This window comes from Magallana gigas, chromosome 6, assembly GCF_963853765.1.
Source record: "Magallana gigas chromosome 6, xbMagGiga1.1, whole genome shotgun sequence".
In the NCBI taxonomy this organism is placed as follows: Eukaryota; Metazoa; Mollusca; class Bivalvia; order Ostreida; family Ostreidae; genus Magallana; species Magallana gigas.
The window spans coordinates 42035936-42063787 of NC_088858.1; the positions used below are offsets into that span (position 1 = coordinate 42035936).

At 32.7% G+C, this 27852-nt stretch overlaps 2 protein-coding genes across 2 annotated transcripts; both read left to right on the top strand.

Annotated features, from left to right (window-relative positions):
* The first annotated feature begins 163 nt into the window (after positions 1 to 163).
* Positions 164 to 19086, top strand: LOC105319332 (mucosa-associated lymphoid tissue lymphoma translocation protein 1). Its single transcript, XM_011416833.4, has 18 exons — positions 164 to 313; positions 1733 to 1952; positions 2352 to 2512; positions 2952 to 3141; positions 3582 to 3709; positions 4571 to 4681; positions 5146 to 5303; positions 5637 to 5733; positions 5997 to 6026; positions 6334 to 6465; positions 8845 to 9006; positions 9278 to 9659; positions 11263 to 11340; positions 11729 to 11844; positions 12030 to 12182; positions 13905 to 14062; positions 14610 to 14699; positions 15475 to 19086. Exons 2-18 carry the CDS (start codon positions 1777 to 1779, stop codon positions 15667 to 15669), a joined length of 2517 nt encoding a protein of 838 aa, XP_011415135.2. The 5' UTR covers positions 164 to 313; positions 1733 to 1776; the 3' UTR covers positions 15670 to 19086.
* A 1941-nt stretch (positions 19087 to 21027) lies between these two features.
* LOC105319333 (glutamate receptor ionotropic, kainate 2) lies at positions 21028 to 27632 on the top strand. The gene is made up of 13 exons (XM_020063739.3): positions 21028 to 21580; positions 21844 to 21963; positions 22218 to 22460; positions 22632 to 22816; positions 23332 to 23475; positions 23661 to 23726; positions 23848 to 24030; positions 24265 to 24368; positions 24533 to 24626; positions 24736 to 25039; positions 25524 to 25741; positions 26043 to 26293; positions 26663 to 27632. Exons 1-13 carry the CDS (start codon positions 21505 to 21507, stop codon positions 26961 to 26963), a joined length of 2289 nt encoding a protein of 762 aa, XP_019919298.3. The 5' UTR covers positions 21028 to 21504; the 3' UTR covers positions 26964 to 27632.
* The last annotated feature ends 220 nt before the right edge of the window (positions 27633 to 27852 follow it).

Here is a 27852-nt window from a genome sequence, read left to right on the forward strand (position 1 = left end):
ATAGTTCCAATAATATTCATTGATTATTGTCATTTGTTACAATTTATTTATAAAATTGCTCTCTTAAATTGAGTATTGTATTGAATTTTCATTTATCTTTAAAGTTGATGTCGCGGACACAGACGCTCATTGGTCTTGACAACAGAGTAAGCCTTGAACAATTCTATTGGTCGACGTCACACAATCTATTTTTGCACTCGAAAAATACTTCCGGTTATTTATTAACAGACTTGCATGTACCATGGCATCTTTAGCCTACGAGAAGTTTATTATTTGAAGATATTGAGACGTAGAACATTGCTTGATTGAATGAGTAAGTCTTATTAATCTCATAATATCTGTACGAAAGAGGATTTGGCCATGTGGTAAAATACGGATCCACAATTTTTTGTGTGCAACTTAATTGTCGTGATAATCAACACTGTCACTGATTATACAACCAGTGTTAACATCAAGTTACATGTAACATGTTTGGCTCAATTTATTTTGATATATAACGTTACACTGTATCTTTATAGATTTACAACGCCACTCAAAATCACTTGATAAAGGTATACTGCAGTCAGTATGCATGATATGATTAAAAATATTTTTAAAGAATATACTGTATAGTAATATTTGTACTATAGTATGTAAAAGCAAATTAAATCAAAGAATTTTAAGCAGAAAGTATGTTTCGATTTTTTAGGGTTACTGCACACCATCTTACATGAATTGGGACATGAATAATTATGGTTTCTCCACATTGTGCTGGCTGGAACATTACAAATCAATTAATTACTGTAGTATCTTGCATTAATTGACTTTCCTTTCATCAATTGCTTTAGATTAAGATTCTACAATTTTTTAAAAAGAATTTTAGACCAATATAAGTACAACCTGCTTCAATTCAACAGATATTTAAATTTCAGAGCATGCAGTGTCTTAATTTTCAATTAGCCCTAGAAATTGGACCCTGCAAGGACAAATTTTATGATTTAGTTATAGAACAGTACACTGTTGGGTCTAATAGTAGATTCTATACTGTAGTATTGTTATATTTTTGCTGATTGAACACCAACTATTTGGTGGTAATAACTATAGTCTGTCCCAAGATATTTATGCTGCATATTTGAACGATTTTTAATAAAAATACACATACCTGTGACTGAAGTGCAATTAAAATCGATGAAAGGGAAAATTCCCAAGATAACTTCATTCACACATTATCATTTTTCCCTCGTAAAAATTCACAGGAACGAAAACAGACTTCCTACGGAGAATTATAATGGGGAATGTTGACATCTTTTCTCCATTCGGAAATACTCGGGACACCTCGCGCAATTTTTCAACGTTATCATACGGGCGTCTTCATCTCCTTGGCAATGAAAAACCTCGTAGACTTTCTATTTTTAGCCGTGTACTGATACCAGACAAGCTAGAGGGGGCGTTTCAAAGGGGAAATCTTGGGATTTTTTCATACTATTGAATGAACATCGTCTGAACCAAGAGGTATTTATAAATATTGAATAATTTAAGAAAATATGCGGCAAAAATATCTTGGGACAGACTATAACTTAATTACTTTTGAAAATTTTCTCTTTGTTGCTTTACGTGTACTGTTACAGTAGTTGTAGGCATTGCAGAGAAAATAGTCATTATAACCTAAAGAGTAAAATGTTAAAATTTTCTCTCCTTTCTCTCCTTTTTATCACTCATGCAATACATTTGCTTCCTTTTATCTGATTTTCAGAGGAGAAGGTGTTGAACCTTAAGGCATAGACATATGCTTGAAGGATGTTAAGTAAACAGCAATGTAGAAACCTGACGGTGGACCCGGACACAAACATCTGTGATCTGTCGTCCAAACTCATGCTCGACCTTAGAGAGTATCTGGACAATGGACCAGAGACATCTAACTGGAGGGCCTTTGTTTCGGCTACTGCCAGACTGTACAGAAAATACACCTTTAGGTTTGAAATCTTGAAGATTTATTGATGAAGGGTCTATGGCCGTTCAGGATATTAAATTTATGATTATCAGGTCATAATGAACTTTAAATTAAGAAATGATATTAAGGTTATCTGGAATATGAACAAAACTTTAAAGGACCAAAAAAATGCAATTTTAAAAATTTCAAAGCAATAACAATTGGTTAGACCAATACATTAGTCATAAGGAATTTGACTATGTGGAAAGAATTTTAAATGTCCCTTATGAATAAAAGAAATCAATTTTGTCTATAAAGGTAGAAGCAGTTTAAAAATTACAGGAAGCAAATAAAATTTTCCATTTGAAAACTATTTATAATGAAATTCTCAGAACTAGTTTCTAGTATGATATCGTTTTATTTTTCTTAATATGTCTTACAGTTATCAAGACATCGAGAGGATTGCCAGCCGGGTACATAGGGATAGTCCTAGTAAGGCCCTGATTAACGAGCTTGGGGCCCTGAACATGACAGCAGAAGAACTTGCTCGAGTCCTAGATCAGCTCAAATTGGAAAAAATCCTCATGTACATAAAGAAATATGGTATGCAGCTTTGGTTTCTAACAGTTTTTTAGGTGAATGTGATTGTGACGAGAGCTACATGTACATGTAGCCCCAAGGTCATATTTTTTTATCTGTTCTGTTAAGAAATTAAGGGAAAGAATGAAAAGTCTCTGTTCACAACTTGATAATATCTGTTCTAAGGAAGGTTTTAAAGAAATAAAGCCTTAGAGCAGATCAAAGGGAACAGGGAAGTCTATAAGAATTTTACAAACAATAATTCTATATATTAAGCAATTTATTTCTCTACATGTAGCAAAGTAAACTTAACAGTTCAGGATGGTCACATTTAATTTTTACAGATTTTTGATAATTATGTGACTGAATTGATCTCAAAGATGATACATGTATGATGCATATTTATTAATATGTGTTGTTATGACCATGTCCCTTACCTTAAAAATTATAATTTTTATTCCAGATCAAATCAAGATCACGAGCCAGCCTGCCGAGACCTTAGAGTTGACTGAGGGTGATTTGCTGAGACTGGAGGTTGAAGGGGTGGGCTTCCCTTACCCCCGATATCAGTGGTTCAGGTTAAACCCATCCACTTCCAAATACCAAGAGGTGCATGGGCAGAATCTCAAAGTTCTAAAGATTGATAAGTGCAGGTACATATATATTAAATATATTTTGAGCTGCATAGAAATACATTTTACTCTAAGAATACAAAAGCAGTTTAAGGATACAGTGTACTAATATGTTTGATTTTCAAGGAAATAAAAGAATTACATCATCTCATGGACATGCTTCAAATAATTATGATAAATGTATATCATTTGATTCTTGAGTCAGTCAGGTGAAGCGGTTGGCATGATATTACTCAGAAGTGATTAAGTTTTGTTGACCAGTGAGGTCCAGGTCATTCAAACTAACTTTTTAGACATTCAAAACAGCTAAGAGCTGACCATGTAAACCAATATAAAAAGTCAATAATGATGTATTATAACTTCAGATCACCAGAAAAAGCTTTGTGTGAATTTGGTATTCTTACCCACATATGCAAACTAGCCCAGTTATGCAATGTATTGTATGTACTAAATGTATTTAGATTTGATGATTCTGGCACATATTGCTGTCGTCTACACAATGGCAAGGGAGATACCCAGGTCCATTTCAGCGGAGAGTCAGTTGTAGTTGTTAAAAGTCGTCCATTGAAAAAAGCAGGATATGAAGAAGGTAAAAGATATAACAGCAGTACTATTTGTTTGTGGGTTTTCTATCCTTTTTTAATCAGTTTTAAAATTATATCATTGTACATGTACTAATCTCACAAGTAATAGTACATGTACTGTAGATTTTGTCATTTTGTGTTTTTGTAGACATATTAATTTTCTAATGACATGTTCATGCATTCATATCTAGAAGACATACATTTTCATAATTGTTCCTTAATTGTAATCTGCATGTTTACTGGTAATAGGTCATGGAAATACATTAATTTTTATCAACTTATTACCCAACCTAAAATTTCCACCATTCTTCCTTAAAGTTTGTTTTAATGATATTTAGTTCCAAAATACTTTGATTTACAAGAGTTTATACTTTGATTTACAAGAGTTTATACTTTGATTTACAAGAGTTTATACTTTGAACCAACTTTTTAAATGAGAGAAATTTTCTCGAGGTTTGCAAGAGCCTAGCAAAGGGAAACTTGATCGCAGCAAACCAGTCTCAAATGCCGCTTAGGCGGCTACCTTTTTCCTTTCCAGATAATCTACAAATTGTTTCAAAAAATTAGTTTTTGCGAACTAGTATTTCTCCACTAAATCTCGAAACAGAGTCATCATGAATAAAAGTTGATTAACATCATACATAATTTATGCCCGGTAGATGTAATGAGAGTTGAATCCATTATGAAATCTCCATTCACTATCTATGTTGAGATCTATTCGTGTTTGTTGTACTACATGTACTAAAAATAACCCCAATTCTTTCCCAGTATCTCAGACAGTTGTACTTTGAACCCTTGTGACCTGTAGTATTTTCATCTGTGGTTCCTGGTGTTGTTAGTAGACTGTCAGATGTTTTCCCTTTCAGATACTAGTGCATGTACCACAGATACAAACCACCATGAGGTGCCTTATAACTACTCCACTGCTTTAGATAGAACCCCGTTCTATCGCCAAAAAGATGTCATGCCGGAAAAAGGTCTTTGTCTTATCAGTATCAAAATTATTTTTGTTAATTTCACTTAGATGAAGAAATTTTAGATTTTTCTCCCAGAAGTTTTGATTTTGTTTGGTTTGTGGAGAATTAACATATATTCACAATTAACCACACAGACAAAACCTTCTAGAACTGAATCAATGTTTTATTGGTTGATGCAGTTTTTTTTCTAAATGAACCAATATTGACATAAGTTCCAGGCAAATTTTCATTTAAATTGCATATTAAGTTTTTGAGAGTTAAGATGTATTTGATAGCAACACATATTGTAATCCTTATTTAGTTATTTCTTCTACTCGTACATAAGTGAACTAAATGAATTATGTCTTAATATTTTCAAGCTTTGTTAATCATTTTGAATTGAAATTTCTCCGAAATGATGTTTATAAAGCACTTTTTTTAAAAATTTAATGTAGAGTAAAGACATATTTTTTCCTGCCCCGCAGCTGTTCTTCCATATATCCTGGAGCACCCCAAGAGTCAGCAGATCATGAAGGGATCCACTCTGATTATGAACTGTCAGGCGCTGGGAAAGCCGCCACTGATTTATCAGTGGTACAAGAACGGACAGTTCTTCACCACCACAGACGAGAGCTTCATAAAGGTCAGTAAAGCTTTATGGGTACTGATTGAATCACATGTATCTCTACAAAGAAAACTTCATTATTTTAAACCTAAATAAATGTACTATGCTACATTTTATATATGACTTCATTCTAACCAAAATTTGACTCTTTTCAAGTTTGCAGTGGTTTAGTTTCATTCATATATAAAATTAATGTATGTAATAATGGAATGTCATTACCATACAAGAATGGCTGGAATATGTACATTATGCATTTGACTGTATACATACCCATGAAATCAATTTCAAAGTAAATTGAATCTTACAAAATTTTAATTTATCTTGAAATATTTTCCTACCTCTGACCTATAGATTCCCGCATTAAGCAGTCAGATTGGTGCTTATTTTTGTCTGGTGAAAAATGCCTTCGGAGAAGTCAAAAGTAAAGAAGCCATAGTGACAGTGTCAGGTAAATACGGAACTACTTCTTTCTTATCTTTAATAATGTAATGCATCTTCTACAGCCAAGGATCAAATTCTAATTCATTATTCTCATCTCAGATGATAATCACTTAATGTTGTTGAATGCCATTTAATGTCCCAGACTTTCTGATTTATGATTTTCTGAAAACCAATACATCATTGTAACAGTATGCAAACCTATAGGTTCCTTCTTTCAATTTGCATAAGTACTGGATGGTATTAATATTAATTTTTTATAATTGTTTGTAGAAAATGTACCTGAGCCAGTTGTACAAGCAGGTAAGTGAAGTTTGTGCAATTTACAAAATTATGCATTTTCTTTTATATAACATTATGAGCTTGTAGATCAGCTGTACATTTCATGTTTCAATATAAATGAATAGTTGTGTTAACTTTGCATAATTAAAAATTGAATATTTCACCTATGAAATAAAGCACCTCTACTTCTAAAAGATGCTTTATGATTTATAATAGTCTAGTGGTATTTTGAATTACATGTATGTACATTCAAGTACGTATATATTGAAATTATGAAAAATGTTCTTTTAGATTTATTTAATATCTAGTTGTCAAACTTTTCTTGCAGAAATTGAGATCATTAGTAATCCGAAGTCATGCACTGTTGAATATGGAGGAAGCTGTATTTTTAGCTGTGAGGCCCGCTGCAGGGGTTTACAACTGTGTTATGAATGGTATAAAGATGGAAGAAAGTTGCAAGGTAATATTCAGGTTCCTTCACTGAGCCCTGGTGGGTTTTTTTATGATCTTAGTTCGTTAGTTTGGTTTGAAAAAGCTGCATTAGATTAAATTAAGCTTAAAATTCAAATTTCGATTTATATTATTACCGGTATGCGTGTACTGGTCTCAATTTCATTTTCTGCTGATCCATTTTTTGTCTAGTTTTATATCATATATACAATATGTACAGTGGATCATCTGCATCAGGGATAATTCTTGGAACTTAAATTTGAAACATTACAAATGTTTATGTCTAGGGCATCCCTTAACTTAAAACATCAGATAAAAATTTCTTAAAAATGGTTGTACTCTTCTAAAATGGGAACAAATTTGTTCATTGTTTTCAAATAACTTTTCAGCACTTAAAGCTGGAAATAAAACAGTGTGTCTATGAATGACTATAAACTCTTAAAAAGGTGATAATTTGCATACATATATAACAGTAGATGATGTTGATATTTTAAATGTCACTAATCACATTGTAATATACTAATATAAAGGCAGACTATACTATTTGATTATTTGTTCCAGCCAATGAAATTACAGTAAAACTTGGTTATAGCGAATTCCTAGGAACCAATGAATTTACTTTGTTATATCCGTAATTCATTATATCCGAATTCGTAGTAATAGCTATAGTGAATTCACTATATACCTGTTTTCTTTCACCAGAATTTAATTTTTGCTAATTGAGGCTTAGAATAAAAACATGTTTCTTTGATATTTTAATAATCGGATTGTGAGTCGTAGAGTTTATATGAAAATAAATTACTTCAAACTAAATGGTTAAATGGTAGTGCAAACTTTTTTTAAACTGTAATGAAATTCGTTATAAAAGTGTTAAATTTCGTTATTATTCAACCCTGCGGGACTTAAAATCAGTTCGCTATATCAGTAAATTCGTTATATTCGAATTTCTTATAACCTTAAAATTTTGCAAATATTTGTTAAAAATTTAATCGGGGACTCAATTAAACTTCACTATATCCGAGAATTCGCTATATCCGTGTTCATAATAAACAAGTTTTTAACCGGGTTTTCCAACAGAAAAATCCGGTTATTAAAATGGTGAAAATGGCGGGCGGGCGGGCGGATGGCGGGCGGGCGGGCGGCTGCCAAAAGGGTACCCTCATTGTACGGATAACTCCTCCTACAGTTTTCAAGATAGGAAGTTGTTCTTTTGCAGATCAATTGTACATATATCAGAGGTGTGCATATTGCTAGGATTTTGATTTCCGATAATTAATCGAAAAAATACCAGCTTTTGAACTTAGTCATTTTTTGGCAAAATATTGCATATAGGGTACCCTCATTGTACGGATAACTCCTCCTACAGTTCTCAAGATAGGAAGTTGTTCTTTTGCAGATCAATTGTACATATATCAGAGATGTGCATATTGGTAGGATTTTGATTTCCGATAATTTATCGAAAAAATACCAGCTTTTGAACTTAGTCATTTTTTGGCAAAATATTGCATATAGGGTACCCTCATTGTACGGATAACTCCTCCTACAGTTCTCAAGATAGGAAGTTGTTCTTTTGCAGATCAATTGTACATATATCAGAGGTGTGCATATTGCTAGAATTTTGATTTCCGATTATTTATCGAAAAAATACCAGCTTTTGAACTTAGTCATTTTTTGGCAAAATATTGCATATAGGGTACCCTCATTGTACGGATAACTCCTCCTACAGTTCTCAAGATAGGAAGTTGTTCTTTTGCAGATCAATTGTACATATATCAGAGGTGTGCATATTGGTAGGATTTTGATTTCCCATAATTTATCGAAAAAATACCAGCTTTTGAACTTAGTCATTTTTTGGCAAAATATTGCATATAGGGTACCCTCATTGTACGGATAACTCCTCCTACAGTTCTCAAGATAGGAAGTTGTTCTTTTGCAGATCAATTGTACATATATCAGAGGTGTGCATATTACTAGAATTTTGATTTCCGATAATTTATCGAAAAAATACCAGCTTTTGAACTTAGTCATTTTTTGGCAAAATATTGCATATAGGGTACCCTCATTGTACGGATAACTCCTCCTACAGTTCTCAAGATAGGAAGTTGTTCTTTTGCAGATCAATTGTACATATATCAGAGATGTGCATATTGGTAGGATTTTGATTTCCGATAATTTATCGAAAAAATACCAGCTTTTGAACTTAGTCATTTTTTGGCAAAATGTTGCATATACATGTAGGGTACTCCATTTCACTGGATAAGGGTTGACATGGATTATGGATACAGTTTACATAAAAGAAAACCCGGTTTGCTGTCACATTGACAGCTTTTCACTTGTACTGTACCTGTTACAACCGGAATTGAATTATTGATTATCCCATGTTTTACAGGTCATTGTAGCAGTGAGATGAGACTGGACCGGCTGCAGGACATGGAACAACAAGGGAACTACATGTGTATGGTGTCTGTGCCAGAACTCAATCTCAGTCGCCATTCCAAGATAGCTTGTCTCACCATTAAAATGGACCCCCTCAAACGTCCAGAGTTCAATCGTAAGGCATTGCTGACATGTTGTAAATCTAATAAATCAATACATATTTTTTTCTTGCTCCCCCAACTCAAATTCAAATTATAAATCCTCCTCTAGCAAAATTTAAACATTAACATGTATTCATATAAATAATAGTTTTTTGACGGAATATTTTAATGTGTATGGTACCAAAAAGATGTTATTTAAAGTCATAACAATGCCAATACATGTACCAAGAAAGAGTTGTTGAAATTTTTGAAAGGTGGATTAATTGCTTAGCTTTACCTTTTCAGCCACCGACAAAGTTGCGCTATTGATAGGAAATTACGACTACAAAAATGAGACAGAGCTAAAGGCCCCGGAAACTGATGTCTCCACACTAGCCCAGCTTTTCAGACACCTTGACTTTAAGGTCGTGACCTTACTCAACCTGACCAAAACAGAAATGTTGTCCGCTGTGGACTATTTTTCAGAACTTCTTGGGAAAGGTGTGTATGCTGTGTTCTACTTCTGTGGGCATGGCTTTGAGGAGGATGGAAAGTGTTATTTTGTGCCACCAGATGCCAAGGCTGGCTATACAATAGAAGACTGTGTTAGTGCAGAAAATGTGTTGAGTAGGATGCAGAAGCCAGACCCTGACCTCATTGTGCTGATTTTGGATATTTGTAGAATCAGGTATTCTGTAGACTCATGTATCTAAACATAGGATTTGATGCATAAAATCAATACATGTTTACATAAATTTACTTTGACTTTTTATGAGTACTAGAAGTGAAATAGCTGTTTATATCTGTAGAAATTTCTGAAAATCTGTTTGGTTTAATTATCCGTTTAAGTGGTTTAAAGTTTCTTATTTAATTATTGATTCATACTCTCTTCAATTATGCCCTCCTTTGGTTGGTCAGTTAAAATTGGTCTGTTGTTCACCAACAGCTTCTGTTCATTTTCTTTGCAAGGTTGCACCCACTAAATGAATGACTATGTGCCGTATTATGCATTTTTTGCCCCCAAAATTAAAGTTTTATTACAAGCTTTAAAAATAAAATGGAAGATAGTTAAAATCGGTTTGAAAATAAGGGTGTAAAGGTTTATTACCAAGGTGACGTCATAATGTAGAAATGACGTCATGAAGATTGCCTTGTTTTGATAAATTGATGTTTTGTAGCAAAATGTGGGTGTTTTCCGATGGTTTTTCGACTGGGAAACATCGAGCGCAGGCTTGCTCAAGTACCATTTTTTAGTATAACGTGTATAATTATCTGAAGAAAAACATATGTTAAAATCGTACTTGAGCAGACCTGCGCCCTATATTTCCGAATGCAAAATATAAAGCAAAAATGAAACGAAAAAATATTTTTGTTTGTTTGCACATTTGCGAGAATTAGGTCATTTGGATGACGTAATAGCAAATGCGCAATGACGACTAAAATCAAGATTAAAGTGATAGGTGTCCACTGTGCAATGATTTTTGAAGATTTGATTTTTATACAATACTATTTAAAAATTGGTTAAAATCGGGGGAAGATATTTGTCCAAACCGCACATAGTCCTTTGGTATACAGGTTTATCATAATAATATCTAGATCAAGTTTGATTTTGGGTGCAATTGAGCAATTTTGACAAAGTTATTGAATATTCTTTGACTTGAAAAAATTCTAATTATTTGCAGTTTCCGTTCATTTTCTTTGCAGAGGTTGCACATGATACTGAAATGAAATTTGGTATTCTGATTTATCATAATAATTTGATTTTGGGTGTTTGACAGAGTTATGCCCCATGGACTTGGAAAAGTTATGCTGCTTTGACTTGAAAAAATTCTAATTATTTGCAGTTTCCATTCATTTTCTTTGCAGAGGTTGCACATGATACTGAAATGAAATTTGGTATTCTGATTAATCATATTAATATCTAGGTCATATTTGATTTTGGGTGTTTGACAGTTTGACAGAGTTATGCTCCTTGGAATTTTTTATTTTTGCCCTTCTTCAATTGCAAACGGTTTCACCCTGTCTTGGATTTGCCCAGACCTAGCTGTGCTTAGAGAGAGATCATTTGAGACACTGGAATTGCCCTGTCTTAAATTCCCCATGTGCTTGGGTGTATAATAAACAACCAGAAACACATTCTTCTAATGAAAAGACTATCAGATTTTTAAAAAATGCATTCAGGAGTAAACCTTACAGTATAAGCTATTTAAACTAAATGTACATGTATATATGCCAATTAGTATTGATTCTCTCATATTGTGGATACCAATATATACCATTTTATGTTTTAGGAACCGGGTGGAGAGTTCCCATGCAGCAGATATGATTAATATTCAGCAGAGAGGAAACACAGTCTTTTGTTATGCCACGTAAGAACAAAGGGAAATTTCAAAGAATGTTGTGCCAAATAACCTTTACATGTACTGTACTAGTAAATATAGATAGGTACATAGAGAACTAATCACACACCATGAGCATTGCTACACAATCAATAGTTCTTATGATCCAGTTAATGCTTATGTTTGCTTGGCAACTGGCTCTTTCAATTTCAAACCTGACTTGATTGAAATGCAGAATGATTGTACACAAGAATCATATTTTGGGAGGGAAGTTTCGCTGTTTCCATAGGGTTAAAATGTTCACATTTGTTATATAAGAAGAAAACTAAATTAAAAATGCTTTACATATCTGATTAAACTTTTATTTTTATTATCACATGTATCTTACTGGATATGAATGTATTATTGAACACTGCAGGAGCCTTGGAATGTTTGCATATGAAGATGCTGTCAATGGAATCCTGGTGAAATATCTCCAAAAATTCATTGTTCAAGACAAATCTGTAATCGAAATTTTCTCCCAAGTGCAAGAGGGTTAGTCATTATTTCAATTATTAATTAGTGCTTTTTTTTCAATACTAACGTTATTTAAAATTTGATTGAAAGCTGACAATATTATTTATTCACTAAATAGATGTAAAAAGAGGTTCTATTAAAATTTAATGTAAGAATGGTCTTTTGGTGTATTCTTTTTAAAAACAATTTGGATGTCTTTGAAGCAATCGGAAAAGAGCCTAAACACTACAAGCTACAGATCCCAGAAATCAGATCCAATCTTCTTCAGCCAAAACGCTCACTGGCAGACAAGATCTCCACGAAGGGGGCCACAAAATTGTATCAGCAGCGCACCCTACGATGGCTGGAGTGTCACCGTGAGTGTTATATTGTGAATGTTACAGTTCTTAGTCTGTTTTGTGAAGTTAAAGAAAACCTGATCTACTTTAAACTTACATGTAGGTCATAGTTAAGGGAAAGGCGAAAAAAAAATCAGAAGCTTAATTCTAGCAGTACACATGTACATGAAAAATTGAACACAGGGAAAGAAACTTTAGAACCTGATATTTTCTACATCTGCAAACTGTGTGAAAAAATAATTTAAAATTTTATACATACGAGGGTCAATCAAAAAATACGAAGACAATGTGGCTGTCTATCATATATTTTTCATTAAAGTCATACTTAACAGATTAATCTGTGCACCTACACTTATGTTATTGATATGCGAAGTTTTAGTCCATTTGGTGAAACGGTATTTTTGTTACCCCTTTTTAAAAACAACATGTTTAGTCACCACGGCGCACGGTAACGTTCAAAACATAACGTCAAGATTAAACACGCACAATTTATAGATATATCCCATCTTTATATCACGCTTAGTCTCTTGTGCCTTTCTCCTTACAATTTAAAATGGCACTGAACCACTTAACATCTTATTTGCACACATTTGTTCAAGAATCAGAAGTTAGTTCTTCAAAGTTTTCATTTTCTAACCATGTATCTATTAGTTTACAGTAAGGATAACCCTGAACGTCGGTTGACGTTACTTTTTTTTTACCAAATATTTACAGATATTCTACTCTCTTTCGGACTGTTTTATATTCAAAATACAATTTCCACCACCCCCACAAAATTCATTACAGTTAAACACAAACTTGCAAATAATAGCTGACTTATTTTTTGCACCATTGAGCATTTTCATAGCTTGTATCGGCTTTTTCTTGGGTTAAATCCATTTTGATTGTACTTCTCGTTGCGCCGTGACGTCCGTCGACGTCGATGTTTTTAGTCAATTCTAAAGAGGACTATCTGTCTTTAGTTACTAATATCTGTTCGACAAAACAATATATCCCGTCATTATTTGGAACATAGAATACCATGACAATACTTAATTTGAGGTTTCAATATTTTTTGATTTTAAGCCCAATCTATAGAGATATTACTTTCAACATTATATGGTTTATTGTTGACATAAAACAAATTTTGACCGTGCGCCGTGACCTCATTTTTGCAGGATTAGATTCTAAATAATTCTTAGAAATTAAGGAATTTATTAAAAAAATTTCTTGCAAATTGTTTGAAACTATTGCTAAATTATGTCTACCAAATTTAGTAATGATATGACGTTAAGTAACATAGCTATGACAAAAGTCTTCGTATTTTTTGATTGACCCTCGTACACTGTACATATGTAGTGAGGTGTGCACCAAAACTTTGCGAGTTAAAATTTTTATTACATGTACAGTCAAACTTTGTTATCTCGAAGTAGATGGGACTGTTTAAAAACTTCGAGATATCCGAGTATTCGAAGTATTCGAGTGTATAGTCCTTTAAAAAATAAGCGGTTGGGACTTACAAATCTATTCGACATATCCATTTTATTTGAGATATCAGTGTTAGAGATATTGAAGTTCAACTGTATTTTGAAATGAATACTCATTGAAATGAATAAAAACTACTTGGCAGTGCAATGTTTTGGTGTTAACCTTGCTTTTATAGATGTCATGGTATTAAGTAAAAAGATAGATAAACAGCTGCAATTATTTTCAGTTGTAGCATGAATGAAAAATAACTTGTGAAACTGTTATTTCTAACAGAAAAACCTGAGAAGAAGTTAATACACATCCAAGACCTTCAGATGGATCTCGAGATGGAATTTCAGTCAGACTTCTCTAATGTTCTTCATGTCATCACCACAGTCAAAAATCCAGGAATTACCCTCCAAGCAGTGGCTTACATCTGCAAAATCCCTTCGGTTTGTACATTCAATTAGTCAATCTATTCTCTTCGTATCACAATAAATAGGCCTTTCAACTAATTTTCAATTTTCATGTGTGCTAAAAAAAATGCAGAATTGGAAAAATGGTTTTGTGTTTTTCTTAATTTCAGTCAATTGTTATGCTGTGACTATATGTTTCAGAATTAGATTTTTCAACAAATTAGCGGGGATTTGAATAAGCCTATTTCTGAATGTTCCTTTTCTTTAACACATACCGGTATTCAAGGCATTAAGCAATGTACTTGATCTAGTGGAAGCTACTCTCCACAAAAAAAACACTGATAAATACAGAGCCATTTTAGGAACCTGAATCTTACAAACACCAAACACTTTGGATTGTAGAAAGGCTTATAGAAATTTATTGATTAAAAGGAAATTGTCATGTCTCTTTCATTATATTGTTGTCTTGAATAAATACTTAAGTACTGGTATATTATGAAATTCATTTATGGAGTATAAGATGTTCAGGGGTTTTTTTTTTTATTTAAACAATGCTTTATTAGTAATTTTTCTGTTTTGTTAGGCTGTGTCTTTGAAGGACATGAACCCAAAAGTGACCTCAAATAACCCGACACGTACCAAAAGCACACTGCAGGAGATACAGAAAGTAACTGTAAGTGCAGATCAGAGGAGAAGTATTATCTTGATTTTTTAATAAAATGACATCACTTTGATATTTATTCTTGGATCAATAGAACAATATATAATTTATACTAAATATAATTTTGATATAAAACAAGCATTCTGAGAGTATTGCATAAGCAATACACGTCCCCTACCGGTTTGTAGAAATTTGTGAAAACAATGTACTTTTATGCAGAATATCATTTCTTACCGTCTCAACAGACGAATCCGATTACGAACCCGATTGTAATAATAAAAAAAAAACTGTCAATTAAATTTACCACACAATGCTTGACACTATTTTACAGAACTTATTTGTTTGTTAGAAAGAATAAAAGGAATGGTTCAAGTAATGCATGATATTATTATTGACAACATACTTTCTTCGTTTATTTGATACACACCGAGCCCGATAATGAACCCTTAAAAAATTGAATATCAAAAATTAATTTTCTCGAAAATATGTCAACATGAGGCTACAAAAGTGTAAACTTGATCTGTAGTTTGACATTTTGAAGCTATTCAGCAAATTTCATATTATTCCTCAAACGCCTAAAGAAAAAAAGTGTGGAAAACTGAAGTGGAACAGACAGACGGACGGATGGACAGACGGACTGACGGATGCAGAGGAAAGCTATAGTCCCCTCCGGTGAAAACCAGTAGGGGACTAATAATAATGATGGCCTAATATACACTTTAGGTGATGCCTTGTCTCAGTGAGCTCCGTAACCTTTCATTATAGCTGTGTTTTCTTTTTTCTATAGGAGGATCTGGTCATTGATGTTGGTATTAGATATGCACTTGCCCCTGAAGATCAGGCTGTTTCACCACAGTATAAACTTCACATCGTCCAAGTCAACTTGGGGCTCCCTCTGGTGGCGGTTCTAAAGCTGTGGAAGCCCATTGAAAATGAGGCCATGGAGCATGAAGACTTCAGTGACAAAAATGGCTACTCTTGATGAGATTATTAGGTGGTTTAGTTAAGTGTTAAGCATTTTATTAAAGTTTTACGTCCTTTTTCATTTGAGGTTGATGAGATAATATTTTGGGGGTAAGTTTATTATTTTTTGGTTAACTTGATACATGCTCTAAATTTGAAACTATGTATCATTGATGTACCAATATATAAAACATATTTTCAACAGAGGTCATATACATGTACAACTATATGTACATGTATAATCATAAAAAGGTAAACACATGATAGTGTGCATTTGTAATCAGACAGAGGGACATACATGTGTATGGCATAGTGTTCATGGCCAGTGCATGACAAATTTTTCAGAGGAACAGTTGTTAAAAGAGGGGGTTTATGACATCAAGGCAGTAATTATGATGATGTCAATGAAACATTTGTAGATTCTGTTGCTGTATCATTTGTTTTTCTGTTGTTTAAATATGATTTTTTTAATTAGATATGTTGTCCACAAGGAATTTTTTCAGGGATCTGTTCTTTATTTGTTTTGAATTCGAATGTTTATTCAACTTCGCTAATCACATTATTTTGTATATTGTACATGTTATGTGGAAGGTCATTGTCAAAAACCCAAGGCCAGTCTTACGCATACTTACTGATTGCTTGGACCAATGTTTTGAAATTTTCACGATTTCATGAATAATTTGTACTCTATTCCAATGGATTCCTTCACATTTTCTTGGAGGAAATCTCACCAGTACTGTTAATGCTTACGCATGCATCATTCTATAAACAACAGCTTGTTTTCATCACATGATCGTCATTTTCATACCTCCAAAAACTAAATTGTTTCACTTTCTAATTGGTGAATTGAGAATAATGAATATTCATGAAAACAAGGGAAGTTCAATGTGTTAGGCCAAGGTCAAAAAGCAGATGTGAGACCAACCATGGGTTTCTACAATGGTAGAAGGTATAGATGTTGGTGTTTGAATTTCTTTGTAAAAATTTTTATTTGCTTACAAATTTGTATTATCATACAATATTGTACAGTTTTGGTGCAGGCAGTTCAATAAACTGAGTATACAAATTATTTTTTAGATAAATAATCAAAATATATTTTTAAAACCAAATGATTTTTAAAATGATAGAAATTTTTGGGTTAACCAAAATATTTTAGCCTTTTATTTAAAGTATTACAACATACATGTGTACATGTACCCTGTATTGTTGAATTTTTTATATTTGACATTATGATAGTTTTATGTGTAATATTCAGAGGAAATACAAAATATTAGTTAACTAGTGGTTCAATGTAATAACATTGCCTATAGGGGAGCATTGTGACCCGTAGATCTGTTGTATTATTTTGTAATGCTAGTTAATCTTTATAAGTATTTACAAACTACTTGAATGTACATTTTGAACTTCTAATGAGACCTTTTATTCTACAGGAATGCCAAAAGCGAGTTCTTTATACAGGGAAATATTCGCCCTTGTTTTATTTTCGCCGCTTTTGCCCTCATTGTCAGCAGACGAATTTAAGACTGGGCGAATTCCAATGTTTTGAGTAATACTCTAGTACACAAGCATGTCTGGGCGAATTTAAGATGGTGCGAAACCATTTGCAGGGCGAATATAACTTGGGGAGAAAATAACCCTGTATACAATAGTTATTTTTTTTACATTAAATATCAGTTCATTTAGTTGTTTTCCATTACAAAAACATTAAAGCAAAGTATGATGATTTGTAAGTAAGAAATATTCTATGTTGAAATTGATAATCTTGTTAAGATTCATGATAAATTTGAGTATATTTGGCTGATATATAGTTATGAAAAAATGATATAAATGATAAAAGTGTGGCATCTCATCACATTTTCACATGTTAGTATTCATGATTTTGGGCTCCATGTTGTGCAGTTTACATTGATGTTGAAGTTCATTTACTGCAGTAAATTCACTGCATGTTATTGTGTTCATTGTAGCTGTTCATTAGTGTAGCATATAGGATATACATGTAGTTTTCATTGATTGAAGAATTATGGCAAAATAAAAAAAAATATCAAAAACACAATTAGAAAATGAAGACTTTCTATTTGTGGAACTTCATTATTGTTTTTCATGATAAAGTAAGGTTTTAATGTGAAATATAGGCTGTAATAACAAATATATATAGTGCATTGTAATTTGCAGAGATATTATATATATATTTTATTTTTAAACTAACAAATGGTTTAAGTAAATGTATAATGACATATATGAAGTGCCACTAATTTTTTGATTCTTTTATATTGTTATATGTATGTATCTATTGAATCTTTTTTTGTTTTTGTTTCATCTGTTGGTGTACAATGTTAAGATGTTTAAAGGCCGAACATTTTTACCGGGTGGTAAATCTCAGGTGAGGGCGGGGCTTAATTATTAGAGGTGTGAAAGCCTCCGGGGCTTGCAGTCTACCTGTGGTCGTGAACGCTGCTAATCGCTATACACAGGAGGCAAATTAATACACAGGAAATAAAGAATTAGTCAGAATTGATCTTAAATATCTTATTGTTCTATGACCATACGAAGCGATTTATACGGAAATGGTATGTGTCGTCTGAATTTTCTCTAAGCACACGTGTGTAAAGCACAATTGAAAAAAATGCAGTAAATTAATTCTGCTATAAAAGTATAACTCAGTACACTGTGTTTAGCACTTGACATTGTTTAAAAAATTAATTTTAACAATTATAATAGTATAAGAAAACCATACGATCAGTAAGAATGTGGATTGTAAAAACAGCCATTATACGTCGACAATTAATGGAGTTCGTTTTCCATGGAGTGACGTTTACATGCACGAACTTCTCACCAGTAAATATAGCTTCAGTAGCATAGTGTACGTTTGTTGTAAAAAGAAAATGTTATATGTTTTGGAGCTGTCCATGCATTTTCGTGGAATTTATTAGGTCACACACATTCAACATAATTCAAATATAAATCGTGCGTATTTTCAATCACTGAATAATTATTTTTCATAATCAATTCTAATACTGGTAATGTTTAAAAATCAATTTTCAATTCAATACATGACGGAAGATATCAAAGATAACGTTGTTAATTGCTAGTAAAGAGAAATCCGCGGACCTGGCAAGATCACGCTCGGACGATCAAGTCAATCAAACTGGGTGCTATTGTTTCAAACTTGATTGACAAGCGTCATCATTTTGAAGTTGTACATGTAAAAAAGGGGGTGTTTGTAAAATGTTCGGCCTTTAAGCATTGACGAATTGGTGTTGCTGGTGACATATAACAAGAAAAATGTTAATATACATGACCATATACATGTATATCATTTCATATGTACTAGTTCCCACATTGTTTAGTATACATTATTGTAATTTTTATCAGTTGTTAAACATGTTGTCTTTTGAAGAGGATAAAAATCTTTTTTATTAATAAATTATTTTTGGTATTTTGTCCTTTTATAATTAAAGACTTCTAGAATGAAGTACCCATGATTCAGATATTTGCTATCTCAAAACACTATCTGCCCACCGTATTGCATTTTTCAGGATTAAACATGACATTCTAGCCATGACAAGTTGAGGCAGTACTAAAAATATTCACCTTGGAAAGTTTCACTTTTAATGAGGCATTTAAAATTATAAGTTAGATTTTTTGGTGAATTGAATGATAAATATTTATCAGATAAACGATGTGGCCCATATGCCTCTTGTAATAGCGTGTTTTATGAATATCCACGACAGACATAATTAAAATTGAACATGTCAGACCTCTAGAATGGTCAGTCATGGATCTAGTTAAAATAAAATAAATGTTATATTTGCAAAATTTTAAGGTTCAAATATGTTTACAGGATTGTACATGTATATTACTGCGATGTCCACATTATCAGTCTTATCGGTATGAAACGGTGTCGTCAAATTTTAATTCTCTCTACTGAAAAACCGAATTTTGTATACAGATACTTAAGGTTATCTTTTAATCAAAGTACTAAAAGTACTGGTACGTGTTAATGTTTTTGTAAGGGACTTCAACAACAAATTGTCTGCAAACTTTTGGTTTTTGTTGCCTTGGATATTCTGCAACAAGGATAACTATACTTTTTACACTTGTTTCTATAGTTATTATAACATTGGCCATTAAAACCCTTCTTTACTAAAATATATTGACTATATGTAACGATATTTCTAAAGTAATATTAAGCCTCACCCAATTTATTTTAAATAAACAATCATAAGGACAAAATTCACCATTTATAAATTATAATGTAAACAAACTTCTTGTCAATCGAAGCTTTTTGTACAAAAATATTAATATTTATTTACTCTCATCTATACGTACTTGAATTTAGGTATATAGTTCAGCACATACTACCCAAAAGAGGCTATAAAAAGTATATACATGTATATAGGCTTTTGTTTAAAATATACAACTATCATTAAAAGGATAACAATAGATAAACATGCGCTGACTATGTAGTAAGTCAGTAAAATATATTGGGCGTCCTCATTATCCTGTGGAGATTAAAGAAACTTTAATATGACCCCTACCTATGAAAACAACCTCGTTGTTTGGAAGTATGAGCTTTATATTGATGCAGAGTTTAGATAGGCTTTTGATGAACAACAAGTCTTGCTTTTGTATGTGTAATTTTGTAGGAAGTGTTCATTGAGAACTAACATTTTATTTTTTAAATAATATGGTGATTTATAACTAATAATAAGCATACTATTTCTTATTTACATGTGCAATGTTACTCCAGATATGTTTAATATGTAAAAAAAAAAAAAATGACACTTCCTTATTTTTCAAAATGTTTTATTATAATAAAGAGACGAAAAGCATATTTTATGTACGTTAAATATACATTTTATAGAAAATTAAATACTAGTATACCTGTATGATTAAATTGCGAACTGTTCATTTCCGAAACCCTAATAGAATTGTTCATATAATAATATCACAAAGTATCGTTTTACAGGAAACAGTTGATCTTACATTCATTTCCAAATGAATAATTTCCAATCGCTATAGATTAATTGAAAGCAGAATTAATATTTCGGTCTTTCCTTGTATTTATTGTACTTTATAGAAAATATTTATCAGGCATATTGATAAAATAAGTACTGTTACAGTATATTTAATTGTCAAATTTGAGTTCCTTGTCTGTTATTGTGGTATGCACTCAAATTTCTATAGTGGAACTAAATTTTATGAATAAATGTAACAAGAAACACAAGGGCAGTGAGTCACTACGTTTGAAAATTTGGCTTTGGTGGAAGTAAGCATCGAATACTGCTGAGTTTTAAATCTCTTCAATTTTTTGACATTATGTCTAACACTAATGTCTTAGTGAGAAATAAATCTATCTGCACTTATTTTATATATTTTTGACATTGTCTATTTTTCTTGTTCTTCTAATCCCCTCCCCTATATGAAATTGTTATTAATCAATCTCTATAGTATAACTACGATTGAATAATTAAGTCATTATATAACAGCTTCCTTTGGTCAAAGTTCTTGCAGTAGATCAATCATCTATTTTCCCCTGACAATATGTTAAGTTTGTATACCGGTATTTATTTGTTATGTATGTCTCTCGTGTAGTATCAGTTTTTGGTTAGAGTGAATAAACTTGCAAGAACCTTGACCAAATGAAGCTTTTAATTAGTTATATAATGACTTTATTATTCAATCAATCCTAAATTGTTTGTCATGAAATTAAAATGGCCAATTTCATCTCCGCCGTTTCTTACCCACGTCTCTCCCATATATCAATACACCCGGGAAACGAATCGTTTAGTCCACTGAAAGCACTCACCTGATTGGAATCTGAACTGACATAGCAATAATTGAGATACTCGCTATGGAGAATTTTGTGCTCATTTTTATATCGTTTGTTGTAATTCATAGAAGCGTGGGAATAGCCACACATAAAATCGGTAAGTATTTTTAAAGAGTTATTTCAATTTCATCTTTGTCGGATATATTTGTACTGTTCGAATAGTTCCTTTTCATTATTAAGCACAAGTTTTTTACTTATATCTGTTTACTATGATCTGAAACGAAATACTTTGATTTTGTAGTTAATTTCTTCGAAAATCAGTTTGAAGCACTGAAATGAAATTACCGATATGACAAATACATTAAATGATGCATACGATGGATTTCTGTGTTTCATTACGTAATGTTCATCAATTTTCAGGGGTCCTATATGATTCCAAAATAGCATGGACGGATCTGAACAACACAGAGACAGAGAAGGGCATTGTATATATTCCGTACGGTATGGGTGAAAACGAACCTTTTGCGCTCATTGAAAAGAGTAAGTCGGCTTACTTTCGAACTTCACACACTGGATTCTAATACAGGTGTATTTTACTAATTGAAATTACTTACAGAGAAAAACCTGTTAAAAAGTAAAGCACAATGGTATTGTCTTAATCACATAAATCCTAGATTATCATTTCAATTATTTGTACATGAAATTTTCTATAAAAAAAATAATGATAATGATAAAGTAGAAATTTCTATACAGTTTGAATCTAGGTTCACTAAGTAAATGTGTCTTTATTTCAGTAAAGAACCTAACGGAGGAGTGCCTATGTGTAATTGTAGTTATTAATTCCGGGGAGACTGCGTGGGTTCTTCAGAGACAGGACGTGTCATCACAGCCTTTGATACTGCTAGCAAATCAGCGCGATATATTTTTCTCATCTTCAAGTTTGCCATTTGATTGCTGGCTTCGAAATCAAGGATTTGTTTCTATAGTGACGAGGGAAAATTGGAGCCATATCAATCTTTTTTATGATGATTATTATGGTACCTCACCGTTTTTTAACAAGTCTGCTTACGTGAAAGATTAATATTTTTACAGGTCATCATTATTCTGACAAACCTGTATGATCTACAAGAAACTTAACCTTTGATCACGTCTTTGAAACTGAACAAATGGTTAAATTTAGATTGAATTGTTGGTTTAATTGCTTCTAGATTCCAACTGTATTCAGGATCTTGTACACCGGCTGAGTGCAATGGGCGTGGCGACCAGTTCCATCTTGATGACTACTGAGGGTAATACTATTAAGGGTACTTTATCAATGATCAGGAGAGAAGACCACTACGAAAATGTCTACCTAGCTTTGGAACCCCACCTCACGCTGAACACCATCAAAGATGTATGGCAGAAGTAATCAAGTATTCGACGCAAATACACCTAGATTTAATGAACTAATGTTTGAGTTTCTATAGAATAAAAGCAACAATACTGTTTACCAAGAGAAGTAATTATAAGTATTGATCGGAATCATTAATTTCTATATGACATGTACATGTAGTTTCAATAAATTGCATACTTATGCTCCTAACAATACTGTTTACCAAGAGAAGTAATTATAAGTATTGATCGGAACCATTGATTTTTATATGACATGTACATGAAGTTTCAATAAATTGCATACTTATGTTCCTACAAATCCAATACGTCTTTATTTCAAGTTTCATAAACTCGTACAAATACAAAAGCTATGAAATCGGGGTCTTTCTAACTCGTAGTTATATGAAACCGATCGAGCATTCTTCAATAATGTATTGATATTCATACACAAATGAAAAGACGGCTGCGAATTTTTGAGAAATAATGAATGTGAATTCTCAGCATTGAGTTTTTCGTATTTTTGCTTAATCATTTCAGGCTATATCATTGGATTTATTCGAACGAAAGCTTCACTGGGTTATGAATATTGACCCTAAGTATTTACAAAATGCAGATCACTATGGGTCATTGCATCGCAGCTTTGTCCTGACACTCAGTACGGGGCTCCGGGGAAACTACAGTGTAAGTTTTTCTTTTATCGCAAGATTACTACAGTGTAACAAAGTTTTTCTTTTATAAGACACCTTTTTATGAAATGGAAGCATTCCATTCAAGCATTGTTAAAAAAAAAAGACAACCTGCCGTTTTAGATTATAAAGTTCAATTTCAGTCCAGTTTTATTTTAAATACCTCTTTTTGAATTGCAGGATATAATTAAGACCATATTACATCAACGGGCCTCGGGAATTGAAAACACCACAGAAAATTGTCTCGTGAGTATTTTATTCTATAAAGATGTCTGATGATAACTTTTTATAGTTTGTATGACGACTTCTTCGTTGTACAACAAAAAATAATATGTAAGGATAAATTCCACATGGTCTCTATTCCCAGACCAATTGGACTTCCGTTCAACAACATTACCCATTAAGGATTCACAGCTCTTGTAAAGAAACGTCCGATTTTGAGGAAGTAGCTCTTTTCACAAACCAAGAAGGACTGAATAGTCATGAAGAACTCTTCAAGAACAAGTTTAGGGACTTTGGCAACAGAGTACTGAAAGTAGCTTCTGTTCCGGTAATAACGCATGTCAACTTGCTTATTTTAAGTTTTCTGAATATTGAAAACAATAAAAAGATATCCTTTTTTTACCAAAAGAATTATAGGTTACCGTCTGAATTACATGTTTTGAAAAGTTTTGAAAATATATTTTTATTGCTATTGGATAGAAGACTAATAGAAAAATATTTTAAAATATAATTATAAAGTTATCTACAAATGTTAAAGATTTAGACTAATGCTATGTTGAAGAACGCTCCCTATGTGATGAAGGGAACAAAAGAAAATGGCGAGACGTATTACTACGGCTTCTGTTATGACATTTTGGAAGATTACGCAAAAGCCTTCAATTTTCGGTAACGTAATATCGAAGACTATTTCACAAATGTTTGAAATAGTTTAGAAATGATAGCTATTAAGTATTTTTGTAAAAGAATAATAGAAATAGGAAAACATGTTATGCATACATTTGATTGGATGTTGGTATTCACCATTATCCTTGCATTCACTATTACGTCAGATACGAGTCAGTCGATGGTGATGGCGGACTGTTTGGAAACCCTACAGAAGATGGCCTCAATGCCTCAGGAATGGTCGGAATGGTTATGAGAGGGGTATGCTACTACACAAATATTTACTTGGGTAAATTTTAAAAAACTGGACTCGCCATCAATAGAAATGAAGCGTTTTCTTACATTTGGTTCCTTTGACTTCCGGTTTCAGGAGGTTGACATTGGTGTGGCGCCGTTTGCCGTAACAGCTACCCGTGAACAAGTCATAGACTATGTATTGCCGTACCAAGAAGATGGTGTGGGGATCCTCATGAAGAGAGTAGAGAACAAGGTCCAGAAATTCTTCCGCATCTTTCTTCCTCTGCACTACACTACGTGGTGGGCAGTGGTGGTGGCTACGGTGGTAGCGGCGTATGTATTATACGTCGCAGCCAAACTGAGTCCGGAATCAAAAGAGCGGGAACTGCAGCTGGGTCACAACATTTGGTTAATTGTTGGAACCGTGTACGGTCAAGGTACAAACATTATCTGGTATTTCCTGTTGTTTCTTTAATTATGATATTTCTGTAAGAAGGTGGGGAAATAAGATAGCACAAATGCCCATTTGGTTCAGTCGTTATTTAACATATTCAAGGGCCATAAATCGATATTATGGTAAATATACATTGTTTTTAATAATTAAGAAAAGAACTATGAGATTTGTTGATATTTTAATTTAATAGTATCTTATCTATCCTCACATAGGCAGTTTACACGCCTTATTCAACCATCTTCTTTCATGATTTTAACTTTATCTGTTGCGGTCTTTTCTGTTTCGGAAACCCACGATCAGTCTAGAATAAGCGTATGCGAGACTTCCGTAGGTTTCCGTCGATGCATGGTCTTTTAAATGCATGTGATTAAAATGCACGATGTTTGTATTGCGTTCACTTTTGAATGCATTCGAGATGCATGTACATGGAGCTATCCTTTTTATTTTTTCAACGAAATTTGTTTCAGATGACGGACAACGTCCTAGTTTTGGAGCAGGACGAATCATTCTTGGATTCTGGTGGGTTTTCACCATTCTTATAACTGCTTCATACACAGCTAATTTGGCCGCTTTTTTGACGATATCCTTGGCTAAACCCCCAGTAAAGAATTTGGAGGAACTAGCTTCACAGACAATTTATAAACCATTGATAGTTCAGGAAACCAACCATCATGCAATGTTTAAGGTGATTAAATTGATTTGTAATCTCTTATAATATTTTTTTGATTTTTTGATGTGAACTAAGACAACCTTTGGTTGGATTTTTAAAGATTGTTTCGAAACAATTTGTGCGTATATCAACCTTTTGCAAGTTTCGTCAAAATCTTTATAAAGATATAATACATGTTCGTCTTAATTTTTTATTTATAATTATTTTTTTACGAATTTACTCCTTGTTGTTCTATCTTTGTTTTTTACTTTATATGACTTCAAAATTCCTAGACAAGTGATGAGATTGCTTGTTTTTTTAATCTTAAACATTTAAGGGAGCCACAACTGGTCTATATAAAAGGATTTGGGACTTGATGTCAGATATTCCAAAAATCAAAACCGTGGAGGAGGGGTACCAGCTGGTGGAGACGGGGCAGTTTGCTCTCCTTTGGGATTACTCCCAGTTTGAGTATTTGATAAATAACGATTGTGGATCTCTAGAAATAGCACAGGAATCGTTTCACAAGATCAGCTTGTCGTTTATAATCCCAGAAAAGGCACCCTTCAAGAGAGCATTCGATAATCAGTGAGTATTTCAAAAATTAAAACATGCATAATCGTCATTGGAATATTACAGGCGGTAAGAAAAACCCGAACATGTTAATAATGACCTTATTATACCGCCAACATGTATATATTTCATCTGGTCTATGATTCGATATAACTTTTATTCAGCGACGTGAAACAGAAGCGTTTGGTATTCTTAAACCTACCTAGATAACAATGTTTCATAGAAGTGTCATCAAAGATAATGGCTAGATTTTACCTAATAGAAAGTTTGATATATTGATCCGTTTTCACCTGACCAATAGAAGGTTTGAAATAATCGCCTGATTTTACCTACCAACATGTTTGATAATTATAAGGCTTTTTCATGTATTTCATGTTTTGTCAGCATGCTAAAGATGATAGAGGCAGGAATCATTGCCAAGTTCAAGGCCAAATGGTGGAGAAAAAGCAAATGTGTAAGCAGTCCAAAAACCGCCACAGCCCTGGAGACCGAGAGCCTGTCGGGAATATTCGCTCTGTATGGCGGGATTTTGGCTATTGTTCTCGTCACATTTATCCTTGAAGTGATCATTGTTTACAGAAAGTGGAGACGAGTATCAAAAATCCGTCAAGAAACGGAATTGGACAATAGAACAAAATTTATGGAAAATGTGCCGTCTTCCTTTAAATATAGTCCAAACACTTAACGAAAAATTATTTTCGATGTTTCTTTCTTCATTTAATTTTTCCTCAGCAAATACACATGTTTATATTCCCGTTGAATTACTGTGCAATGAAATATATGTACATGTATACAGTATAACTTACATATTAGTACTTGGTATAATAAATCAATAATTTGAGACGTTCTTTATTTACTGATATTTAGAACATTGTATAAAACAAATACATTGAGGAATTTAACGGCAGGAGATGAATTAGTGGTACATGAACTTGTGCATGTCCTCTCCATGCAACGAACAAGACAACTATAAACATTGTACATTAAGCATTACATTTATATCGGATAATCCATACATATTAAGAAGTTGCGTTTTTAGAGACTATAATGCAGAAAAAAATGAATTATTATAATAGATTAATGATAATGTACTAAGTACAGACTTTAATTTAATTTAGTACTATAATAATGTGAAATCTGCTCGTTAATTTTGAAGACACGTTCTTCGGCATCGATCGCTTCTCACCTCTGGCGGTACATGCAGAGTAAAACCGATTTGTTATCAAAAGCAGTATTAATTAATATCTCATCACAAAACGTTGAACTTTTGGCCTGGACATTGTTTGTTCATCATTAATAGAGAGAGCGAGGAATGAATTGGGCACTGAACTGTTGGAGTTCTCAGACAACTCTAGGCTTTTATAGAGCTGACAAATCAGTGATGCATTATTCAATAAACTGTAAAATCTCATATGTTTGTTTTACTTGTATCAATCACATGTATAATAAAGTAATGAAATATTCTTTTTCTCGCGTGGTAATCGAATATGAAAGAAAGAATTAACATAATGATTTAAAAAGGATAAACAAAAGACATTAACTTCAAAATCAGAATGGTAGGACACCTAGTCCAC